General features: G+C 45.6%; 1 protein-coding gene across 10 annotated transcripts in view; it reads left to right on the top strand.

Moving 5' to 3' along the window:
• EVL (Enah/Vasp-like) overlaps positions 1-25,358 on the top strand; it is a 146,632-nt gene that overhangs the window by 77,846 nt on the left and 43,428 nt on the right. Inside the window, exon 1 of one of the 10 annotated variants that reach the window (XM_081910659.1) lies at positions 19,696-20,213. The exons of the other annotated variants lie outside the window; for them this stretch is intronic. Coding sequence (XP_081766785.1) covers positions 20,141-20,213 — 73 coding nt within the window. The 5' untranslated portion in view covers positions 19,696-20,140. Of the gene's footprint in view, positions 1-19,695; positions 20,214-25,358 lie in introns of those variants that run through there. 10 annotated transcript variants of the gene reach the window in all.

The raw sequence follows: 25,358 nt of genomic DNA, 5'->3' as shown, positions 1-25,358 counted from the left end.
GTGCCTTGTTTGTCTTCTTTCTCATGACATTTCAGTAGTTAATTCTGAAAACTAAAATTGAACTTGCTCTCTCCCTCTTTAGATACATATCTTTGCTGGTATTCTGTGACTGCTTAACAGCATGAAAAATGCAAAACTTAGATAGATATTTAGCCTAAAAATTTTAAGCATGATAATTTGGAAGCCAAGCCCTAATTAAATCAGTAGGACCCAGGCTGAAGTAAACTTGTTTAGGTCTGTAGCTTTATGAACCTCGTGAAAGTTTATATGTTAAAGCCAAGGCTCAGGTTTCCCCAAGTCTATTTACACTTGGCTGCAAACATTGACCCGGCTGCCTCCCACAGTGGAAGAGCCTATGTACACTATGTGGCTTCTAGTAACATGACCCTCTAAGCCCCAAAGTCTTACATTCTGGACATCGGCATACGCTCTTAAACGCTATGTAGACTGTATTAAAAGTTCTGTATCATGTGTTCAGGTGATTGGCTGCAGGAGGTTTGTGCCACAGGCATAAGAAGACTGGTTTCCAGTTGAATGGCAGAAGGTTAACTCAGGTAGCTGCAGTTAAGTTCCCACGTCTCCACCATAGGCTTCGGAGAGGATCCCATATCATATGTGCCAGCCACTTACAGTGCAATGCTGGCACACTGCCCATTCTGTCCTTGCAAGAACCCTACGAGATGGTAGATTTGAGAGGGATCGGCTGGTCCAAGCAGTGCCATATCTAACCATAGCTGATCTTGGTGCACATCATAGATATTGTGTGCCTCCTGTTGCCATTCGTTTGAAAGACAGTCTCATTTTTTTAATGGGTAATCACAATATGCACAAACTCTTTAAATGTTCCTCTTCAAGCAGGCCTTTGCCTGATTGACATCCCACGCCCTTTTAAATGTGTTGTGTGAGGGGGAATTATTGGTTTGTTGTTCTTACTTTGTTATTCATTTTGTGGTTTTTATATTGTAATTTTGTGTTGTGAACCATCCTGAGATCTACAGATGAAGGGTGGTATACAAATTTAATCAATCAATCAAAATAACAGTGTTATAGGGAGGGGTCCCCCTAAACACTAGGAACAAATAAATACTAGGATTTTGATTGGGATATGGATTTAAAAAACTAACTGCAGAGCTGTGCCAGACAGGGAATTCCTGGGCTGCCTTATGCAAACCAGCCTGGCTGGCTGAGGGAAGAGCAGACTGTTGGCATTACAATAGAGAGCCATTGAGAGTCGTCAACAAGGCAACAAGGAACTTCTTGTCTCAGGTGTGACCAGAGACTGGAGATTTGGAAGGCTGCCAGGGTCACTGCTCTGGCGGAGAGCAAGGTGCTTCTGGGAAGAAGGAGAATGAAGTAGGGGGGGAGATCCATCTTAGAGAGGGAGAGAAAAGGGTCTCCTGCACTGCTATGGACCATGCAGTAAGATCTGGACTTCCTCCATGCAAACTGAAGGTGTAAATAGGCGAATAAATCCTGTTTCTTAAAACACGACAGTTTCAGCCATGTCTTCTATTCACCAAAGGGAGACAGACCCTGTGTGTGTGCCTGTGGCCCCATGCACTGTGGCCACATCTTGGCGGAGAGAGAGGTCAGGTACCGGTCTTTTGCGATGATGATGATGATGATATATATGATACGATAATCTTTATTGTCATCGTCCCATACAGAACAACGAAATTGAAAAAATCTACATCAGACATTCAAAAACCAATAAGCCTGCTATCCCAGCTATCCTAGCCTGGCTAACCCCCTAAAAACTCTGATACCCCATAATTAAATACAATATACTCCCATAGAGACTACCTTACACTGCGTTTAAAACCAAAATCACATTTGGATAGAAACTGTTTCTCAGGCGGCTAGTCCTAGTCTTTATAACCCTGTACTGTACCTTCTTTCAGAAGGCAGAAGCTGAAAAAGATCATTTCCGGGGTGCGCACTATCCTGCACTATCTCTGCAGCTTTCTTATGACCTGGAAGCATAGATTTGATCCAAGGTGGAAAGAGTGCACCCAGTTATTCTCTCAGCAGTCTTTACAACCCTAGACAGCATTGCTTTTTCCCTGACCGTGCAGCTCCCAAACCACACACACAGACTATAAGTTAATGCACTCTCAACAGTACAATGGTAAATTGCCATCCACAGGTCCTTTGAGAGATTATTTTTCTGGAGGATTCTCGGAAATATAACCTCTGCTGTGCTCTCTTCATCGGGTCTTTGCTGTTTTCTCCCCAGGTTAGGTCATCTCTCAACTCCATTCCCAGAAATTGAAACACTGAGATATGTTGTACAATGAAAACCATAATGTTTGTTTAACATCAATGATAGCAGCTAGTCAGACACAACACAGAGAGATTTGGTGCCTTAGCTACACCCCTGGGTCCAGGGTCACCAGCCATGACAGAGAAGGGATTTGAATTTTGGCTTCCAAGTCTGATAACACCACATTGGACTCTTCATGAACTCCCACAAACATGGAGGTTTATATAGTTAGGACTATGAGCTTGGAAGTACCTGATTTGAATATCATCCCAGTTATGAACTCACCAGTTAGCATGCCACCGCTGTCTGAATTAGTTCCCACCATCTATATTTTGGGAGGGGGGGAAAGAGATATTCATGGTCTGACATACATTGTCATCATCACCGTTTCTATTTATTAGTCTCTTGCTACGTAAGGAGTCTCTAAATGACGTGATTTTTACAAGATAGAGATAGATAATTTCACTTATAAAAAAGAAACTCTACCACGGCTATTGCTTTCAAAATAATTATTGTCTTTTGAAAGGAGGAAGGCGCTTAACAGCTCTTTGTTCTCAAACCAGAGTGTATTTTCAGAGCATCGTAAGCCTCTTTGTGAGGGCAGCGTGCCTTGAAAGGAAGGTTTAAGAATCTTTTTAATAAATAAACAAACTGCAGGCAAGTTATAATTTAGGAACAGACAGTTTGCCCCCTAAAATTCTCTACAAGGAAAGTTTCCAGAAGCATAGCCGTGCTTGAGTCTGTTACAACAAAACCTAAAAGGGATCTAGTTGCATGTTAAAAGGTTTATTCTGGCATCTTGCTTTTGTAGACAGTCCTCAACTGGCAGATGTAACAGCACAGAAACAAGCATGTCCACACAAACAGACACGTGTTTATATGAGAGAAAAGCCATCTCAGAACTTGTAGTACTCCTCCTGCCTGTATCCCATCATTACTGAATTTGAAGCCTAGGAAATGTAGTTTCTTAAGGGTGCTAGGAATTCTGGTTCTCTGATGGGTAATTCTGGTTCGTGATATTGAGGTGAGGGTGGAGAAATTTGCTCAAAATGTGCTTAAAATGTATGGTCTGTGTGCACAGTCAAAGATAAGACAAAGTTTTCACTTTGTTACGTTGAATGTGAATTCCAGATAGGAGTTTCATTACGGGTCCTTATTGTGATTCTCAAAACCAGTTCTTTTGAGTTAAATACAAAGTTCTTTCACAAATGCATAGACATACATTTCTAACCCCCCCCCCCATTTTCCTAGAAAAGAGGGGTGAGTGCTGACTAAAAGAAATGGAAAGACAACCTACAAAGTAAGCCGTAATGTTGGCAGTTCAACAGAACACTGGAGAAAAAGTAAACATATCAAATTGGTGTCTTGAGTTTCTTGGAATATTCTTGGGTGTCCTATTTTTAACATTGGTTTGTTTCATAAAACTGGCTTGTCCACCCATAATGTTTAGGCATTTGCGAGGCCTACAGTAGTTCAGTCAAGTCTTTGGCATCATCATTCTGCCTGATTACTTAACTCAAACACCCACTTGTATGACCTAAATTAATCAGTTGGGTGGACTGGGGTAGCGGGAGGAATTATTAGCACTCGGTGTGCTTTCAATAGAGCCTGTTTGTTTTAACTGCAGAGGAACTTTTTGGAAACGGCGTGTGCTTAGGGTGACACGCCAGCCTTAAATTTAGAATGCTAAAAGAGGGCAGCGCTGCACAGTATTTTCAGTGACTGAAAACGTCTCTGTCAGTTTTTAGCTTTTTTAAATTACAGGCATCATAGGCTTACAATTTCTCCAAAATAATAGCCACGCACTGGGAATGCCTTAAATTAGTTTGTTGTGCCGTGGATATGCTATCTTTTTATTTTTATTTTCCACCTCAGAACAAAGTCTGTGTTTTGTTAGCTCGTGTCCAACATGAAACGATTTCGGCTGTTAAAATAAAGCTCGCCGTAAGTTAAAGTAACATAATCATTTTTCCCCGCTTGTGGGCTTCCCACTGCGACGTCTGGCTTGCCACTGTGAGAACAGGATGCTTGAGTAGATAACCCAGCTCTCATGATCCAGCAGAGCTCTTCTGATGTTCCTATCTAAGGGTCTTCTTGTTAGACAATTTTACTGGGTCTGAGGGCAGGAGGAGAGACTGTAATAAAGCCCAGGGTTTGTTTTTCTTTCCCACAGAACACAGTGTAATGTTATGGCATTCAACCTGGAGGTCACAAAAATCCTAAGGAAAAGGCCCTGGGTTTTTTCCTTGTCACTATTTTGTGGGTGAAGGGGAATAAGACACATACCATGAATTTTAAAGGTAAAGGGACCCCTGACTGTTAGGTCCAGTCGCGGATGACTCTGGAGTTTTGGCGCTCATCTCGCTCTATTGGCTGAGGGAGCCGGGGTACAGCTTCCAGGTCGTGTGGCCAGCATGACTAAGCCACTTCTGGTGAACGAGAGCAGTGCACGGAAATGCCATTTACCTTCCCGCCGGAGCGGTACCTATTTATCTACTTGCACTTTGACATGCTTTCAAACTGCTAGGTTGGCAGGAGCAGGGACCGAGCAACGGGAGCTCACCCCATCGCGGGGATTTGAACCACTGTCCTTCTGATCGGCAAGTCCTAGGCTCTGAGGTTTAACCCACAGCACCACCCGTGTCTCTACCATGAACTTAGGTTTGCACAATTAATGCAGATTGAAGTGGATTAGTACTGCAAATCCACTTTTAAAAAATAAAATAAACAGACTTTTTGCAGTTAGGAAAGTGACAAGGAAATCCTTTTTTAAAAACTGCAGGTTGAAATAATGAGTAATGGGTGGTGACTAAACACCCCACGAGTAAATCAGAAAAGATTGTTCAGTAAAGACCAGATATAGTTTAAACCTCCTGTAAGCTCTGCAAAAGCAAAATAGGGTGAATGCTCAAGAAACACATTAAGTGGACCAACCCAATATAAAGGAATGTTTTATGTAGGGTTGACAGTGGTCAAAACTCCAGGTAGTCTCTCAGTTTTTATTTGAGCTACAGTGATCTCGATCTCTCTGTATCAACCTGCAGCATTTCTAGTGAATCTAGAAAACCCAAGACCGATTTCCAACCCCATGATATCACCGTTTCCTTTTTTTGCATTAACCATTCATTGAGAGGCATATGGAACTGTTACAATGCAGAGTGTGATCTAGAGCAGTGTTTTTCAACCACTGTTCCGTGGCACACTAGTGTGCCGCGAGATGTTGCCTGGTGTGCCGTGGGGAAAATTGAAAAATTCAAAAGATTTTTTTTAAAAAAAATGTCAAATTTTCGCCCACTAGGCGGGCTGAGTCCACCCTATTTTCCATCCGTCCTGGGTGGGGGTCAGATCGGATGGGATCGGATGAGAGCGGGCAGGCGGTCCGCTCTCATCCGATTCCCCATAGAGAGCAGTGGTGCTCTGACATCTCCCTCTCCGCACACAGTGCGGAGACGGAGCTGTCATCCACCGGCTCAGCGGGGATCAGCGGATCGATCCCTGCTGAGCAGAGAACGTTTTTGTTTGCCATTAACGAAAAAATATTAAACATTTTCTAATGGTGGTGTGCCTTGTGATTTTTTTCATGAAACAAGTGTGCCTTTGCCCAAAAAAGGTTGAAAAACACTGATCTAGAGACACCCTGTATTAGGCAGGCGTCAGGAGTTTGACTTAAGAATGTAAGAGCCCTGCTCTATCACAACTTCTACAATTATAACAGCAATCGAAGTGAATTCCCTTTAATGGCACTAATATCCCAATAACTGTACGAAAGTAGAGGGGATTTATTATTTTTTTGGCTCTGCCTTACTTATTTTTAATTGCAAACTTTCCACTTAATTTCTTAGAATTCAGAAGAGATCTGGGTGGAATTGACTAGACCAGAGTATCTTTTGGTCTAGTTAATTTCAGCCATAACACAAGCTGTGCTTATCAGTCGTGCTAGTTCCACTTTTGAAGGTCTTTCTTCGGCTTTTCCTTGAAGTGCTAAGGCAGTCTGCAAAACAAGACGTTGTGGTGAAACACAGGAAATAAACGTACGCACCGCAGGCAAAGCCCTGCTATGCAACATTGCCTCCAAGTGTCTGAAAAGCTTTAATATTTGCACAGTATTTAGTGGCAGTTTGGATGCAATTAAGACAGGATGAAAGAGTAGTATTTCACGAAAAGATCATAACACTTATTAGCTGATGTCAGGAGCCAAATGATCACAAGCCAAGAAATTAGGGACATCAGAGGTTTTGTTTTTAAGCAAATGATTAATTCTGGCTTACTTTATTTATGATAGTTCTCTTTTTGGCAGTATTTACAAGTAGGCACCGTAACCAGTAATACTAGAGAATCGTGGCAGAAAATGAAATTTATAAATATATTAAAAAGAGGGTAGCATGGAAGGGTACAGCACAAAAGGAAAGAGAAATAAGGAAATCGAGAAACACAGACTCACACAAAACCCAAGAGATACATGCAACAAAATGTTGCAGAATGGTAAAATATCAGGTTCAGCATTCATCTTGCTGTGCTGAAATGTTTCTTGAATTTGAGTGGACAGATTCTCTTCCAGTTGTCTTTAGGGGTATGCGGCAGGGAGTATTTACTTATTTTTATTTCATAAAATTTATTATATCTATTGATTGTAAGGAACCTTAAAGCAGTTGACAACAACAACAACAACAACAACATATTGGTAAAAACAGTTAAAAGCAACTATTAAAACATTCAAAAAAAGATAAAAATTGATAAATTGAAAACTAAATATAAGTCCACATTCTACATATCTGGGCAAGTGAGTCTAAACAAAAATGTTTTTAGCAGGTGCCAAAAAGAGTACAATGAAGAAGGTTCCTGCTTGGTATCAATAGGCAGGGAGTTCCAAAGTTTAGGTACTGGCACACTAAAAATATTACAATACAGAATGGGTATTATGGGACACCTGTAACGGATCCACAGATCAAATGTGGTCAAGTGGATGTATATGGGGTTAAGGTGATCACAACACATAATCTAGAACAGGGGTCAGCAAACTTACCGCGCCTTGGGCCGGCGTCTCCAGCACCGATTTTACGGAGGGCGAGGGAGCGCGTGCCCATACGCGTACACACATGCTATTTCCGGCGTACTTCCAGGTCGGAGGAGCACCAGAAATCGCTTGTGCGCATGTGCACGGGCTTCCTCTGACCCGGATGTGCACGGGAAATAACGCTTGCGCATGCGCAAATAATGCTTGCACAAGCTATTTTCGGTGCTCCTCTGAACCGGAAGCGTGCAGCCGCACAGTGTAGCACCGGTAAGAGCGGGTGGCGGGGGTCGCTGTGGGCTGGATAAACGAGTCCCTCGGGCCTTATCCGGCCCGCGGGCCTTAGTTTGGGGACCCCTGATCTAGAATGTCCACTGTTCCTGTTTAGAAATGCAAAAGGAAAATAATTGTCACTTTGAAGCACATTTTTTAAAAAATGTAATCGCTTTTAGGGAAGCTTCTTGAGGTTTTCTCCACACTGGCAAAAACATTCTTCAGAAACCAAGGTTTTGTCTGTTTTTCTAAGAGAGAGGGAGAGAATTAAAAGGGCTTGAGTAAAGCCAGTGAAGAGAATAGATTAGTGTTGCCTTGAGATTGTCAGCATTGTGTGGGGGGATTTGATTGTTTGCTGGAAATTTAGGTTTGTGGATTAAATAACTCTGGCACAACAAATATTTTAAAAAATTGACTCTTCATGTTGGGAAATTGACAGGGGAAATGCACTAAAAGTGTAGGACAAGCGATTGATGGGAAGACTTCTACTGACCCAAATTTTGAAGACTGTGCATTAGTTAGGAGACTTTAAAGAACTCCACACAAACGAATCAGAATGAATGTTCCTTGTTGTGTAATGTCCCCATAAATAGCTCAGCTGGTAGAGCACAAGGCACTTAATTTCAGGGTTGTGGGTTCGAACCCTACGCCGGGCAAAAGTTCCCTGCATTTCAAAGGGTTGGACTGGATGACCCCTGTGTTCCTTCCAACTCTTATGATTCTCTGAAATTAGAATGAAGAACAGGCATTGTATAACCTCCATGCGTATTAAGGTTGTCAGCTCAGACATTCTCCCCAGAGGGCTGTGTAAGACAGACGGTTTCAAATGTCACTGAGAGGTCAAGGAGAACAAACAGGGACACTAACACACACACACACACACACACACACACACACACCTCTGTGCCAGCATAGGTTATAATACAGGGCGACCTAGGCAGCCTTATTCCCCACACCAGGCCTGAAATGGATCTAGAAAATCAGTCTCATCCAAGAGTGTTTGGAGTTGCACCTTAATATAATTCGATGTGTGACTCTCCATCACACCTTGCAACAGAAAGCTTGAAAGCTCCTTCTTTATAGTCAACTTTAGCCACTTACACACAGCCCAAAAGGGGGATATGTATATCCCCCCTCGCCAAAAGAGTTTGCATAGAATTGGTGTTATGTAGTGTAGTTTCACCCTGGGCCAACAGGGGGATACTGTATATAGTCTTCACTCAGGTCTGTAGATAGTTTTCACTCAGGTCCGCAGCAGTTATTTTAGGCGGGAACTCTGGGCTGTGGTTGTTACAATGTTGACAGCCGGCTGCCTATAAAAGCAGGCCGGCTGAGCTGTTTGCAGTCAGTTCTATTCCAGCTTACAAAATAAAGAGCTACTTGAAGAAATCGCTGTGCCGGCTGCTATGTCAACCCACAACTTAATACTGGCGACGAGGATGGGATGGATGGACATCAGAGCACAGCCAGATGCGGCCAGCCTCTGAACTGAGCTGAATCACAGAGCGAAATCACTGAGCGAAATCACTGGGCAGAACCAATTCAGAGCTGACTGTTCTGGCTAGAGCACTGTGTTCCATCCATCGCCCTTCACGCCGGCATCGGAATCATGGCTTCACTTGTGCCTCTACTGCCGTTTGCGCCAGCCTCTGAATCATGGGACTCCTACCTCGCTCGGTTCGACTGCTACCTCCAAGCCAACGAGCTGACAGCAGTATCAAAGGATCGGAAGCGGGGCCTATTCCTCAGCCTCTGTGGGCCTGAGGTGTTTGAGACGGCCCGAGCATTGGTTGCGCCTGAAGCAGTCCAGGCAACACCATGGGACACGATCCAAGAGAAGCTCCGCAACCACTATGCACCAAAGCCGTCCAAGATTGCTGCCCGCCATGCGTTCTACCACCGGAACCAGGCAGAGGGGGAGTCAATCAACAACTACACCACCGCCCTGCGACAGGCTGCAATGCACTGTGAGTTCCAAGACTTAGACGATGCCCTGATGGATCGAATCGTCTGCGGGGTCCGGGACATCCATCTGCAACGGCGTCTCCTAGCCAAGCCAGACCTCACGCTACAGAAAGCCATTGAGGAGGCTGTGGCCTCAGAAGCTGCTGAACGCTCCGCCCAGGAGATCCGCAAGTCCAGCAGTCCGCGTCTTGCTAGGGAGCCAGTTCCGGTGCATCATGAAGAGGCCAGCAGTGATGAGGCATCCTCCAGTGAAGACGATGACGTGCACCAGACAAAGCGGGAGCGCAGGAAGTTCCAACAGAAGTCCAAGGGCCAACCGGAATGTGCCGGCTGCGGAGGCAACCATTCCCGTGCCAAGTGTCGATTCAGAGACGCCATCTGTAGGAAGTGTTCCAGAAGGGGCCACATCGCTAAGGTCTGCCGATCGGCTCCGTCTGACACTCCCCCTTCATCGACTCGCAAGTCCAAGTCTTCACTCCAGTCTGCCAAGGAAAGTTGTTTCGCTCTCACCAACTGCCGCTGCCCGTCTGGAACCACGATTGGCCAAACCGACTCGCCTACGCGACGCAAGCTGAACGTCACGGTGCTCATTGAAGGAGCTCCATGTGACATGGAGATCGACACCGGGTCTGCCCTGTCCATCGTGTCATGGAGCACCATCAAAAGACTGGTACCCAGAGTGTCCAAGAGGCAACTCAACTCCCACCGCGTACACCTGAGAGACTACCAGGGAAACGACATTCCCGTGGTAGGCGTTGGCCGGTTCCGGATCGCCTTCAAGGATTTTTCGGGCCTGCTCCGGTTGGTGGTGGTCGAAGGTCAGCGGCCAAGCCTCCTAGGGCTAGACTGGTTTGATGCCCTCGGCCTGGAAGTCACCGGCATCAACTGCATCTCTAACGCAGAGACTGAGGGTCTGGTCAAAGACTTTGCCGAGGTTTTTGACGGCACCTTGGGGCAATATACAGGTACGCCCATCTCCTTTAGCCTTGATCCACAAGTCGCCCCCATCAAGCTAAAGCCACGCCGGGTTCCCTTTGCTCTCAAGGCTAAGGTGGACGAACAACTGGACAAACTGATTGCCCAAGGAGTTTTGGAGCCGGTTGACCACGCCAAGTGGGAAACCCCCATCGTCACGCCTGTCAAGCCAGATGGGTCGGTGAGAATCTGCGCTGACTACAAGTGCACGATCAACAAGGCACTTCAGCAGCACGCTTATCCGGTTCCTGTTGTCCAACACCTGCTGCATTCCCTGGGTGAGGGTAAGGTCTTCGCTAAGCTGGACCTTGCCCAAGCATATCAACAACTGCCAGTTGATGATGCCACTGCTGAAGCCCAGACGATCGTCACCCACCGGGGGGCATTCCGTTGCCGCCGGTTGCAGTTCGGGGTGAGTGTGGCTCCTGGAATCTTCCAAAGCCTTATGGAGCGTCTCCTGCAAGGGCTTCCGGGCGTGGTACCATATTTTGATGACGTCTTGGTGTCTGCAGACTCACACCAGCAGCTGTTCGAGCGCCTCCGTGCCGTGCTGACCAGGTTCCAAGAGGCCGGGCTCAAGGTAAAGAGGGAGAAGTGCCAGATCGCCGTTCCACAGGTAGAGTTCCTGGGCTATCTTATCGATGCCTCCGGCCTTCACCCAACCACATCCAAGATCCGCGCTATCCAGCAGGCCCCCACCCCAAAGAACAAAACGGAGTTGCAGGCATTCCTGGGGCTGCTGAACTTTTATAACATGTTCCTGCCCCACAAAGCCACAGTGGCTGAGCCTCTTCACCGACTCCTTAGCACTAAGACGCCTTGGGCCTGGGGTCATCGGGAGACGGCGGCCTTCAACGCGGTCAAGGCTCTCCTTTCTTCAGACAGTGTGCTGGTACAGTACAGTGAATCCAGGCCGCTGGTCCTTGCCTGCGACGCCTCACCTTTTGGCATCGGTGCTGTCCTTAGTCACCGTTTTCCAGATGGAAGAGAAGCACCGCTCGCCTACTTTTCCAGGACACTATCTCCGACGGAACGGAATTACAGCCAGCTCGACAAGGAGGCATTGGCACTTGTGGCTGGAGTGAAGAGGTTCCATGAATACCTCTATGGCAGGACTTTTGACCTCATCACTGACCACAAGCCACTCCTGGGCCTCCTCTCCGGTGATCGTCCAACTCCACCGGTCCTCTCGCCACGCATGCTGCGATGGACTGTTTTCCTGGCTGCCTACCACTACCGGCTCATCCATCGCCCGGGGAAATCGATGGGCCATGCCGACGCCCTCAGCCGTTGCCCTCTTCCAGCATTTGTGGAAGACCCGGCTCCAGCTTCGTCGCTCCTTCTGATTGAGGATCTTCCGGCAGCGCCTGTATCAGCTACCACTGTGGCCTCCGCGTCTGCCCAGGATCGCACCATCAGCCGGGTGCTCAACTGGGTGTGGAGGGGGTGGCCACAAGGGCCTTTTGCATCGGAGTTCCAGCCCTTCGCAACCAGACAACATGAACTCTCAGCTCATCGCGGCTGTCTGCTGTGGGGAGACCGCGTCGTGATTCCCCAGGGACTCCGTCAGCGCGTCCTGGAGGCTCTGCACGTTGGCCACCCGGGAATTGTCAAAATGAAGGCATTGGCTCGGTGTTACGTCTGGTGGCCTAATATGGACGATGCCATCACTGCCTGGGTGTCCGCCTGTCAAGCGTGCCAAGAGTCGAGGCCTGCACCACCGGCAGCTAAGGGACACACCTGGGAGACGCCAAAGACACCCTGGTCGAGGGTGCACATCGATCTGGCTGGCCCCTTTCACGGCCGGACCTTTATGGTAGTGGTGGACGCCTATTCCAAATGGCTGGAGGTCGCCCTGATGCCCTCCACCACTACCGAAGCTGTCATCCGGGTGCTGCGAGGCCTGTTTGCAACGCATGGGTGTCCTGATGTCCTTGTCTCTGACAACGGACCGCAGTTCACGTCAGGCACCTTTGAGCGGTATCTTTTGGGACTGGGCATCCGCCATGCCCTAACGGCACCCTTTCATCCATCCAGCAACGGGCAAGCGGAAAGAATGGTGCGCTCGGCAAAAGAGGCACTGGCGCGCCTGGACCGGGGAGACTGGCATGAGCGGGTCGCCGAATACTTGTTCGTGCAACACATCACCCCTCATGCGGCCACAGGGAGGAGTCCTGCTGAACTGCTTATGGGCCGCCGCCTCAGGTCACCACTCGACCGGCTACACCCGGACTTTGCCGTGGCTGAACCCCCAGGCTGTGCCAACGCGCCACGGTCATTTGTCCCAGGAAACCAGGTCTTTGCCCGGAACTATGTGGGGGACATTCCTTGGGTGCCAGCCACAGTAGTGGGAGTCACTGGACCTCGCTCGTACCAGGTGGCACTCGAAGATGGACGCTTGTGGCGACGGCACATAGACCAGCTTAGGCGCAGGGTTGGGAACTTGGACACTACCGAGGTGCCCCCAACTGCGCTTGCAGCTCCAGAAGAGACACGTACAGATGGCGAGGCCCCACCTACACCTCCCTCGCAAACTGCCAGCGTGGAGCCGAACCAAGCCGCTTCAGAACAGACTCAGACCACTCCACTTGCGGAGGCTCCACCCACAGCAGCGGATCCAGGGGAGTTGGTTCCAACGCCACCTAGGGTCGCACCACAGCCTCAGCAAGAACTGTGTGGCCCTCCGGACTTGGCTACCAGTCCCCGGCGGTCTGGCAGAGTTTCCAAGCGCCCAACTTATTTAAAGGACTATGTTGTTGGACATGTATCACTGTTGGTCTAAGTATGGGAAATGTAACCGATATGCTTTTGTGCCTAATTGAACCATTACGCGTAGTGCTGTATATAAGGAAACCATTACGATTGTAACTAACACCTTATCTCGGTGGGGAGGGGTGTTATGTAGTGTAGTTTCACCCTGGGCCAACAGGGGGATACTGTATATAGTCTTCACTCAGGTCTGTAGATAGTTTTCACTCAGGTCCGCAGCAGTTATTTTAGGCGGGAACTCTGGGCTGTGGTTGTTACAATGTTGACAGCCGGCTGCCTATAAAAGCAGGCCGGCTGAGCTGTTTGCAGTCAGTTCTATTCCAGCTTACAAAATAAAGAGCTACTTGAAGAAATCGCTGTGCCGGCTGCTATGTCAACCCACAACTTAATAATTAGCATATGCTGATTTAATTATTGTTGTTGTTTAGTCGATTAGTCGTGTCTGACTCTTCGTGACCCCATGGACCAGAGCATGCCAGGCACTCCAATCTTCCACTGCCTCCCAGAGTTTCGTCAAATGGAAGTTGGTTGCTTCTATAACACTGTCCAACCATCTCGTCCTCTGTCATCCCCTTTTCCTTGTGCCCTCAATCTTACCCAACATCAGAGTTTTTTCTAGAGAATCTTCTCTTCGCATGAGGTGGCCAAAGTATTGGAGCCTCAGCTTCACAATCTGTCCTTCCAGTGAGCACTCAGGGCTGATTTCCTTAAGAATAGATAGGTCTGATCTTCTTGCACTCCATGGGACTCTCAAGTGTCTCCTCCGTGAATTTAGAAATAAATACTGTAATTTAAATAGAAACATGGCGCATCTTGCAATAATTGGGAAGACAGGTGTGTCTACTCAGCCTGTACTCCAGGTGTAAACTGTTGATGGGCAACTTCAAGGTCCAATTGCTCGCCCTTAGAGTTCCTGATCCCTGGACAGGACAGCCCTTCAAATAGAGGAGTGTCCTCTGCAAAGCAGGGCAACATGGCCACCCTAAATTCAGTAGTCTTTCTCTCTTACTTTAGTAGCATATTCAGAAGGGGTGGCAGAATCGTCTTTTGGGTTCTAGTTCCTGAAACGCATTTGGAAGAGTCGCTCTTTCAAAGCATGTAGCACATTCGGGAATGAATGAATAGCAGGCCTCCCTGGCTGTTATCTGCAGTTTAATCTGATCTGCTGAGTTTCTGAGTTACATCTTTGGCTCAGCCTGTGGGAAACTCGTTTGTGCATTCATCAGATGTGTAATTTCCTTCAGCCTAAGAGGGATTGTTCTCACTAATAGGCTTGATTTTCAAATCCACTTCAGTTTTATCTGGGCTTCCTATTGGCCTGATTTCAACAGCAGCACTTTGATAATCAATATCTTCTGTTGCTCTCTAGGAAGAGGTGAATGACTTCATTCCATTTAGGCACGAGAATGAGTCGAAAATAATAAATGATAATGCCCTCCCCCTTTTTACCCCCTTTTGGTTTACTTTCCTTTTGTCTCTGTGCCATGAATCAGTGGCTTTCTGCCCCTTATTTGTTCATATAATTAAAATTTCCTGACTTTCGGTAGGTTGAATCAGTTCTTGTTACTGTTTCTGTAAGTTGACATGATACCTACCACTGTGCCCTGGTGGGGAGGGGAGAGAACCCCACTTTAAAACTAGGTTTCCCCGGAAATGACTGGCAGAATCCGAGACCTGGGAGAAGAAGTCGTGGAGGAGGACTGGAAGAAATTTAAGGACTATTTACAAAAACACTGTAAATTGTATGAATGTTAAGAAAGATGTAAGATTAGCAACAATACGGCACCAATAAGTTAGTCAAAAGGAATATGAAGATAAATCTAATCAAAAGAAAAGATAAATTTTGGATAAATATTATGTTAAAATTAAATTATTAAAGTTGGGATCTAAATTATCTAAAATTAGGGATATAATATTGGAAAACTATATTATAAGAATTGAAACAAGGTAATAAATTGCTGGGTAAAGTTTAAGATTTTGGAATGCAGGAACGAGAGTTGTGAGGAAGTCCAATGAGGTGAATGAAATGTGGATATTGAAAAATTATATGCTATTTTGCATGTTTTTCTTACTGTTTAAACAAAATTTTAATAAATATTATTATTAAAAAAAAATAAAACTAGGTTTCCCATAGTGCTTGGGGAGCAGGTTGTGACCCTGCAAACCAATTCTTTCTTTGCTAAAGAGATATAACAATCCAGGTTCTCAGAACAATCTGCTATTGAATGCTGAGTGGTAACACACCTGAATGCCGGAATTTGGTGCAAGCCATACATTATTCAGCTGCTAATGGCTTGATATGTTGTTGTTGTTGTTGTTTAAAAAGCATGAAAATTTGTACAATAATAGTTGTTCAGCTCAGCGGCATACATGTACAGTGTACAGTGGTCCATTCAGGAGGTCCGTACTTAACCTGAAACTGTTCTTAACCTGAAGCACCACTTTAGCTTTAGCTAATGGGGCCTCCTGCTGCTGCCGCCGCGCTACCGGATCACGATTTCTGTTCTCAACCTGAAGCAAAGTTCTTAACCTGAAGCACTATTTCTGGGTTAGCGGAGTCTGTAACCTGAAGCGTATGTAACCTGAAGCGTATGTAACCTGAAGTACCACTGTACAATGGCAAGTTATGTTGCTGAAATAGGACCTGGAATACGTTTAGCCAGTATTCAGTTGATGAAAGTTGTCTATTTTAGAATCTTAGGTGCCAGCAAGACAAACTGACCTGTCATGAATGCATTTTTTGGCTATCATTTGACAACCCTGTTACTGACTTCTGCCAGGCTGGAACTTGTGACTCAGGAATGAAAAGCTTCCTGCCCTATTGCTCATCGGCACAAATCTGGCTAGTGCTATTGCTTTCAGTATGGTGGTGTGTGTGTTTGGTATAGCATGCACATTCGCAGAGACAGGGCCCGTGTATATCTATTGCATCAATTAGGATGGAAGAAATGAAGCAGTTGTCCACCAAATGGGCAGAATTAAAGCATGCTTAGCTCTCTCCTACTGAAAGCAATGGGATATGAACGTGTTTCATATTTTCCTGGATCTTGCCTGTTGTTTTTTTCCCTAACTGCTGCTTTTATTCCATTCTAGCTAAAGCAATATTTGCTTTACTGGCTGTTATGTTGATTGGGGATGCGTAAGCTGTACTTAATTAACTGTTTACATTAGTCTTAAAGGACATGATTTCCCCCCAAAGAATCCTTTGAACCTGGTGCAGTGCTACAGTTCCCAGGATCCTTTAGGGAAAGCTATGTGCTTTAAATGCGCTATAAATTCCCTACTTACTACGATGGAACAACTGCTTTGTGAAATGAACCCTCGGTATGTATACCCTAGTGAATGACGTTGCAAGTTAAGCAAAGTTGAATAAATGCACCCAGGCCTTTAAAATGACCTTTGCTAACATGATAACCTTCAGATGTTTTGGGCCACAACTCTCATGGTTGGAAATGGCTGCTTCAAAGGGTGGACCTTTAAGTGACTGTGGCAGAATATGTGCAGAAAATGCAGGTGCTCTTCATAGTTGTAACTATATGTGCAATAGGCAATGCCGTTAACGTATCTGGGGTTTAAATGTGAGGGATGCCACATTTGGATAGGGCATCTACACACTAAAGTGTGAAGTCTTGCCACCACCCTATATAATTACACTGATACCTCGGGTTACAGACGCTTCAGGTTACAGACTCCGCTAACCCAGAAATAGTACCTTGGGTTAAGAACTTTGCTTCAGGTTGAGAACAGAAATCGTGGTCTGGTAGCGCGGCGGCAGAGGGAGGCCCCATTAGCTAAAGTGGTACCTCAGGTTAAGAACAGTTTCAGGTTAAGAACAGACCTCCAGAATGAATTAAGTTCTTAACCCAAGGTACCACTGTATAGTGAATTCGTCTGAGCAGGGACATATATATAGCTAAAACGGCACCATTCATTCACAAGAGGGGAGGTGTCAGCAGACTGCGAGGAAAATCTTTGGAGGGGAGACTGCTAAAATAGCACAATGAGGATTGGGCAGGTTCATCAGCCATGAGGTGCTGACTGACTATTGGAGTGTCCATTGTTGGCTGGAACCCTGAGCAGGAGCACTTCATGTTGCAACAGTTTGCTGCATGCCCCACAGGTGCGCATCGAAAGCGCACCTGGATGAACTGACTGGAGTGCCTCATTAAAAAGTATATATTTCACTCTCTCTGTGTGTACACACAAACACACATGTGTACAGTGGTACCTCGCAAGACGAAATTAATTCGTTCTGCGAGCTTTTTCATCTTGCGAATTTTTCGTCTTGCGAAGCACGGATTCCCTGGGTATTAACGGTTTTAAGAAAAAGGAAACAAACTTGCAAGATGTTTTCGTCTTGCGAAGCAAGCCCGTAGGGAAATTCGTCTTGCGAAGCAACTCAAAAAACGAAAAACTCTTTCATCTTGCGAGTTTTTCGTCTTACGAGGTACCACTGTATATACATATAACAGCATCCGGCTGTTAAACCAGATTAAACCCACTGAGGGAAAGCTGGGAGCAGGAGCATTGGGGGGGGGGGGTGGACTAGATAAGCCTCAAGATCCCTCCCAAGTCTATGATTCCTGCAACGCTGTTTCCTTGTAATTTCTTCATATTTTTGAAGCACATTGCCCCAAGTATTTTCTGACGAAGGGTAATTAGTTATGAAATTATTCGGTCTTACTGGTGCGAAGATGCCTGCAGGGAACCATCCTCAAAAAGAATTTGAACAGAGGGGACAAAATACGGTCATTGCTGTGTGCCAAGCATTGACTGAATCACACACACACACCAGCATTTGCTTAAAACAACAACAACAACAACTTTGAGACTGGGTTCTGGAATTACTCCAGCAGGAGCATGGAAGCCAAGCTCCTTCCTGCCCCATTGAGATAATATGGGGTGCCCTGGGAACAACCATGGGGGTTTGTACTCAAATGGGGAAGAGCCATGGCATTGGTTTCTCACCTGTGGCATGAAGGCTCTTGTCTTACACAAGCAGTTGGCTCTCCAATGGCTCTCGCACCATCAAGAAGGATATTAAGAACCTCTCAAAGGCTAGGATCTAGTGAGGCCAATTCACATGCAGAAACACACGCTCAAAGCACTATGTTACCATTTTAAATGGTCATGGCTGTTGAAAGATTCTCAGTAGCAGCCCGGAAACTGAGAAGAATGTTCATCAAAAAGTATGATAAGCAATTTAATATAGAAACTTGTTTGTGCAGCTCTGTATTTTAAGATAGATAGATGATAGATGATAGATAGATAGATAGATAGATATAGATATAGATAGATAGATGATAGATAGATAGATAGATAGATAGATAGATAGATAGATAGATAGATATTCTGCACAGCAAGGCATAGAATATTTTTATCTCCTTTTTCCATTGGAAAGACCGGGATGGCTGCAACAACAAATAAACTTTGAATTGAATTGTAACAGTCATGGCTTGGAGCTGTCGTTTGTTAAGGATGCTGAGAATTGTAGCAGACCCCTTTAAGCTCCTGCAATTCCCAGGCTCCGGCAATTGATTCCTCTTCACAAAGAATTCTGGAAATACTGTATCTCTGTGAGCAAAAAGGGGGGTCTCCTAAAAACTCTCAGCACCCTTAGCAAACTACAGGCCCCAGAATTCTTTGAGGGAAGCTGCGGCTGTTTATAGCGGTATCGTCACAGTGCTTTGAATGTATGATATGAACCTACCCATGGCAGGCATTGTTAGTTTGTGCCAGCATGTTTTCATGCAAAAACCAGGCGTTTTCAAAGCTCTAATGATGCGTTTCCTCATGCACTCTGATTGATTTTGGAAGAGTCTTCTATCAATGACTCCATGTGGATTTTATAATTTCCCTCTCTGCTGGTGAATTACACATAATATTACGCCAGAGAGAGACAGTTTTAATAATAAAACACTAATTGAAGAGTGGCTGCGATAGATTTCAGAATTTCTACGCAGCCTCCCCTTCCAGCATCTGTTGATTTGGGACTCTTGTTTCCTTCTGCAGATTAATTGAGATTAATCTCATTAGAGAATTGGCCGGGGAAATAAGTGCCTGGGCAGAAGAGACCTTGGCAGCCAAAGCCAGGCTCTCAAGAATGTGCTACAGATTCCCAATTCTTGCTTCCAGATTTGGCAGTCGTTCGATTCCTTATGGCTTCCCTGATCCGCCCTATAATAAAAAGCTAGTGTTTTCTTTTTTAAAACTTTGAAAAGTTTAACAGTCTTTTCTTTTTTTGCAGGTAAAAAACACACCCCTACCACCACTTAATTGAAACTAGCTGTATATAATTACTATTGCTGTTGCTGCTGCTGCTGTTATTATTATTATTATTTGAAAAAGTTTGACACATGTTCTCCCCTCCCTAACCTAATTCCGCTTCTCAAAACAGGACCTCAGAACTCTGCAGTATTTCACGTTGACAAGTGACATGTGATGCCGGTTGACGGGTCTCGAAGACCCATCTCCTGTTTCAGTCCCTTCAAACTCTGCCTAATCTAAGACATATATGGTTCAGGGAGGCATGTGTCTGTTTTCTCCTGCCCCCGCGGCTCTGATTGGAGGGCTTTTTAGGTCCAGAATATCCCAAGGAGTCTTTAGGGTTATTGGCTGTGTTTCAGGTTTACTCTTCTCTCTCTCTCCCCCCTCCCCCACCGTTTCGGAGGTGGTTGTTTCCAACCCCCCCCCTTACCCGAGGGATTTCCCTTGTTATGCTGCAGACTTGATTCTGTGGCCTCTCAGCTGCAAAGCCCCTCTTCCGGATGTGCCCTTTGGATATAGTATCCCCTATGCCTAATGCAGGAATCAATCGGATGTCGTTGCTTAAACGACCCACGCTCTCCATGCCGCAACGCGGGAAGTAACTCAGTTCTGCTAACATGCCAGTCCGGCGGACTCGGCACGGTCATCTGAAAGGAGTGAGCTGGGCCACCATCAGCCTCAGCACTCGGTGTAAGTACAGCTTTATGTGGGTTGAAAACATTGCAAGTCATGCAAGCCCCCCCCCCCCCGTCAAAGAACTGTGTTGGTGTGTGAAGGCTGCAACGACTCGGCACTTTTTGTGGGAGGGGGGGTGCTTCCTTGGGGAAATGACAATAATGAAATCTTGCTGTGGCAGTCCTCTTGGACTCCCCCCTCCCCCCAAAAGAATTCTTACTTTCTGCATAGCTAACAACGGTTTTGATTAGCAATGACAAGGTCCAAGCTAACGTCCCTGTCGCAGAATCGCCCTTGTACGATGAGAACCCTAATAATAAGCAATGCTTCACTTAAAAAAACATTTTTTGGGGAGGGGAGGGGGAGACCAGATTGGGTTTGATATTTATACCCTGCTTTTCTATTAAAACGGCACCCAGACCTGAAATAAGAGCAAATAATAATTGTTGGGTTATCGTGCATTACCTTCGGTACAGATTTTGCTCAAGGTGCAGTATGCATCTTCTTGGAAAATTCCCTGTGGGTTTTAGCAGATATGGAATGCAACTTAAAACAACTATGGAAAAAGGGGGGGCAAGTAAGAAAACCAGGAAAGATGGGAAAGAGATGGACAGGGAGTAACTGAGATTTGGGGGCTGGATATTTGTGTACATGGTTACTGATGAGGGATACTCTAAAAATGACTTGCTCATTATTAAAAACTCCTTTATGTACAAAAGTGTTGGGAATATTGTAGGGAGCATAGAGTATCCGTATAAAGGTGCAATCCTTACATGGCAGTAAATCCCAGTGAACTTGCTGTGGCTTGCTTCTGAGTAGGCATGCCTGGGATTGCAGTGTAAGTCACCTTATTGCGCAGATATTTTTCTGAGAAGCTTGCTAGGGTGAGACCCGAGCACTGAAGGGCTCCTTGCTCGTGCTCTTGCAGAAATAAAGTACGGCGAACTCAGTGGAGTTGTTTCAGAGTTACAGCCCTGTGAAGCGGAGATGACTTCTTGAGGCTAATTTGGATTGTAAATTATCCCCACCCCAATCCACAGAGGAGTAACAGGAGTAAAGCCTGAAGTAACCGTGACAGAGCTGTTTTCTCTTTGCCTGCTGCAAGCTCCTTGTTATGCGTGCCCTGCTTTAAAAAGACAGAGATTCTCTCACCCCACCCCACTGCCCCATGGTGCAAGTCAGCTGACCCCTTTAGTAGTCTGCAGCTTTTCAGAATAGTCATGCCACGTGATAAACTTTATGGAGTGCCTGGTGGCCTGAATGAGTCCCACAGGGATTGGAAGGCACATTTGTCTAGTGTGCTGGTTTCATTCTCACCCCCACCTCCCGGAGTCTGTCGTTCTGTGTTGACCGAAATGTGGTAAGAGAAGGATAGAATGCATCAGACCTGGAGAAGAGAGCACACGTTTGATCTTAATAAGCTGCCTTTCCATGGGATGAGGGTGTTCGTTGGACACAGAGCAGACAAACAGGAAGTACTTCTTCACAGGGCATGTAGTTAAACTATGGAATTGGTCCCCACAAGATGTGGCTGTTGACACCAACTTGGATGGCTTTAAAAGGGAATTAGGCAAATCCATGGAGGGTTAGGCTCTCAATAGCTGTATACTACCACAGAGGTCCTCCTGCCAACCTAGCAGTTCGAAAGCTTGTCAAAGTGCAAGTAGATAAATAGGTACCACTCCAGCAGGAAGGTAAACGGTGTTTCCGTGCGCTGCTCTGGTTTGCCAGAAGCGGCTTAGTCATGCTGGCCACATGACCCGGAAGCTGTACGCTGGCTCCCTCAGCTAAAAAAGCAAGATGAGCTCCGCAACCCCAGAGTTGGCCACTACTGGACCTAATGGTCAGGGGTCCCTTTACCTTTACCACAGAGGTCAGGAGCCTTTGAATACCCATCTCCAGGGAGTGGGAGAAATAGCAGGAGTGGAACAACAACCACAACAGCAACAACAACAATCTGTGTTTCAACCTAAGGTCCCAGGGCAGGTTACATCAATTAAAACTCAATGTTGAAAACAGTTCAAAACAACCTACAATCACAGAAATCAGATGGGTCCTAAACATAATACATCACTAGTATCGAAAGCCAGGTGTGTCTTTGGCATCCGCTGAAGGTACCCGGTGTACCTCTGTGGGGAGGGTGTTCTGCAGCTGAGGGGCTGCCACAGAGAAGGCCATCTCCTCACCTACCTACCTACCTACCTACCTACACACACACACACAGCCAGTTTCTGAGGGCAGTGGAGCAACCAATAGGGCCCCCTCTGCTGATATTAACTCCTGAGAGGGGTCTGTAGGGAAGGAGGCAATCTTTCAGATACTTCGGATACTCTCTGCACACTGCTCATGTATATATTACGCCGTATAGCGATGGTCTGCATAAATAAACAGCATCAGCATCAGGTTGACCACCCCTGCAGCAAAGGCTCATCTGCTAAGGCAAATGGGGCACTTCCCTACCAATTCCATCCTACCCTCAGCCAGTCTCCACCTACCTGCCTTCCTACCTGCAACCAGTCTAGGGAGGGTGGCTTCCTCCTCTTCTGTCTCTCCATGTTGACCTTGTAGAACTTAGCAGGGAGGACGATAGGTGGCAAAACTAGAATTAGTTGCCTCTGCCTGTTGTTGGCTGTGGCAACACCTGCTGTTGGTCTTTCTGCCTTCTCCCTTGACAGTAGCAGTAGTAGTAGCAGTAATAATAATAATAATAATAATAATAATAATAATAATAATAATTTATTTGTATGCCACCCATCTGGCTGGGTTGCCCTGGCCACTCTGGCCGGCTTCCAACAAATTGCAAAACTACAGTAAAACTTCAAACAGTGGACACCAGCCCCACCAAACCACTGTGAGAAACCGGATACCTCACTTCATGGACTCTTGGTCTGATGCAGCACAGCTCTTTTAATATTATGTTTAGTTTTAAACATGTAGTGTGCAGTTGTACCTCGGGTTAAAAACTTAATTCGTTCTGGAGGTCACAGTTAGAATACTTGGATTGTAAGGACCATAGGTCAGTGGCTTTGCATGCGGGTGGCGCTGTGGTCTAAACCACTGAGCCTCTTGGGCTTGCCAATCAGAAGGTCAGCGGTTCGAATCCCCGTTGCTCTGTCCCAGCTCCTGCCAACCTAGCCGTTCGAAAGCACACCAGTGCAAGTAGATAAACAGTTGCTACTGCAGCGGGAAGGTAAACGGTGTTTCCGTGCGCTCTGGTTTCCGTCACGGTGTTCCATTGCGCCAGAAGTGGTTTAGTCATGATGGCCACATTACCTGGAAAGCTGTCTGTGGACAAACGCTGGCTCCCTCGGCCTGAAAGCGAAATGAGTGCCCCAATCCCATAGTCTCCTTTGACAGGACTTAAGCGTCCAGGGGTCCTTTGCCTTTTACTTGCATGCGGATGATGCCAGGTTCAATCCTCGGTATCTCCAGGCAGGGTTGGGATAGTCTCCTGTCAGTTGGACAAATGTTGAAGTGAAGTGGGCTGCTTCTGACAGATGTGGGACTTTTCTGAACAGAAGCAGGAACTCTCCAAACAAGGGACCCCCAACGTGATTCAAGATGATTCAGATGCAAGAGAAAAACTGCAGACAGTGCGCCTGCACAAACGTAGTAAACCTACGTTTACTAAACATAAAACATGGGCATTAATTTCCATCCATGCATTTAATTTCACATCTAATTTGACTTGGCCCTTTAAGGAGGCAGATATGGGAAACTAGAAGAACGAGGAGAAAGGGATATGGATGAGCAAGACTGAGAAATGTGACTTGTCTGTTGAGTAATTATTTGAAAGGCTGGGTGAAATGACTGCTTCCAAATACTTTGCACGTTAATTGGTCTCAAGCATATCGGACTTGACATGATTTCCTTTTATACTTTTTGTTGCAGTCAGCATTATTCAGAGGCCAACAACTGCATTAATTTAGTAAACAGTCTTTGTTTTGGGCAAATGCTTTGCTTCTTTATCTCATTCCTCTTGACTATTATCTTTACGCCTTAACAATACTCCTCCAAAAAGAGAAGAGAGTATTAGAATAGACTGAAAACATTCACCCAATTGCGTTCTCAAATCCAGTGACAGACGTAGCTTATCGGAGCAAACACAAGGCTCTATTATTAGCAAAAAAAAATATTAATTAACCCTCAGAGAAGGTAGAACTGAACAAGAAATTTCTTGGCTGGCATTTTCCTAAGTAGTTTGCCCCAACAGTTCACATGCTAAATTTAAAGACAGCATTGTGTCCCGTAGGGATTGGCTAATGTTTTGATACAGGCGGCCTTGCACTAAGTTTAACTCTCTTGTTATTGGCTTCTCACAGCCTCCGTTGGACAGAGGTGCCTGTGAGGAGAACTTGCATGACAAAATTTCACAAAATGGCAGTGTGATCTCAACTGAGCAGCTTGAAGTTCATAAGAATATAATGGGAAAGCAAACGCTTTTGTGCTGAGTAATGGCTAGCACCTTGTCTTCCGTAAAAGGCTGTATCAATTGCTTTACAAGCAGTGTACAAATATATATATATATATATATATATATATATATATATATATATATATATATTCCAGAGTGGCTGGGGCAACCCAGTCAGATGGGCAGAGTACTACTACTACTACTACTAATAATAATAATAATAACAACAACAGGTAAAGTCACCAAAATGGAAAAAAGTATATATAACTCAATAATATGTCTGGGTTGGCTTGATGAGATAATAATAATAATAATAATAATAATAATAATAATAATAATAATAATAATGGTTTAGCGAGCATCTAAAACAATATTGACCAGTCTCTTATAATATAAAGAGAAACCTGCCCAACTAAGTGGAAAAAATGTATTGGGCAGTATGTTTATTTATTTTATTAAATTTATGTACCCGCTTCATCTGAGGATTGCAGGGTGGTTTGCAGAATAAAAATACATAAAATAGTAACAGGAAAAACAATACGCCCCTCCCATAGATTGTTTGAATAGCCAGAGGCCTGGGAGAGGAGGGATGTTTTTGCCTGGCGCCTAAGAATACTGTATTTAATGAAGGTGCCAGGCGAGCTTCCCTGTGGAGAGCAATCCACAGTCAGAGAGCCACTGCAGAAAAGGCCTGCTCTTGTCTTTCCACCCTCTGGACTTCTTGTGGAGGAGGCACATGAAGAAGG

This window comes from Podarcis melisellensis (genome assembly GCF_964234715.1).
Source record: "Podarcis melisellensis genome assembly, chromosome: 1".
NCBI lineage: Eukaryota > Metazoa > Chordata > Lepidosauria > Squamata > Lacertidae > Podarcis > Podarcis melisellensis.
Note: the sequence above shows the minus strand (reverse complement) of the source record. Positions and strands in the feature narration are given on the sequence as shown.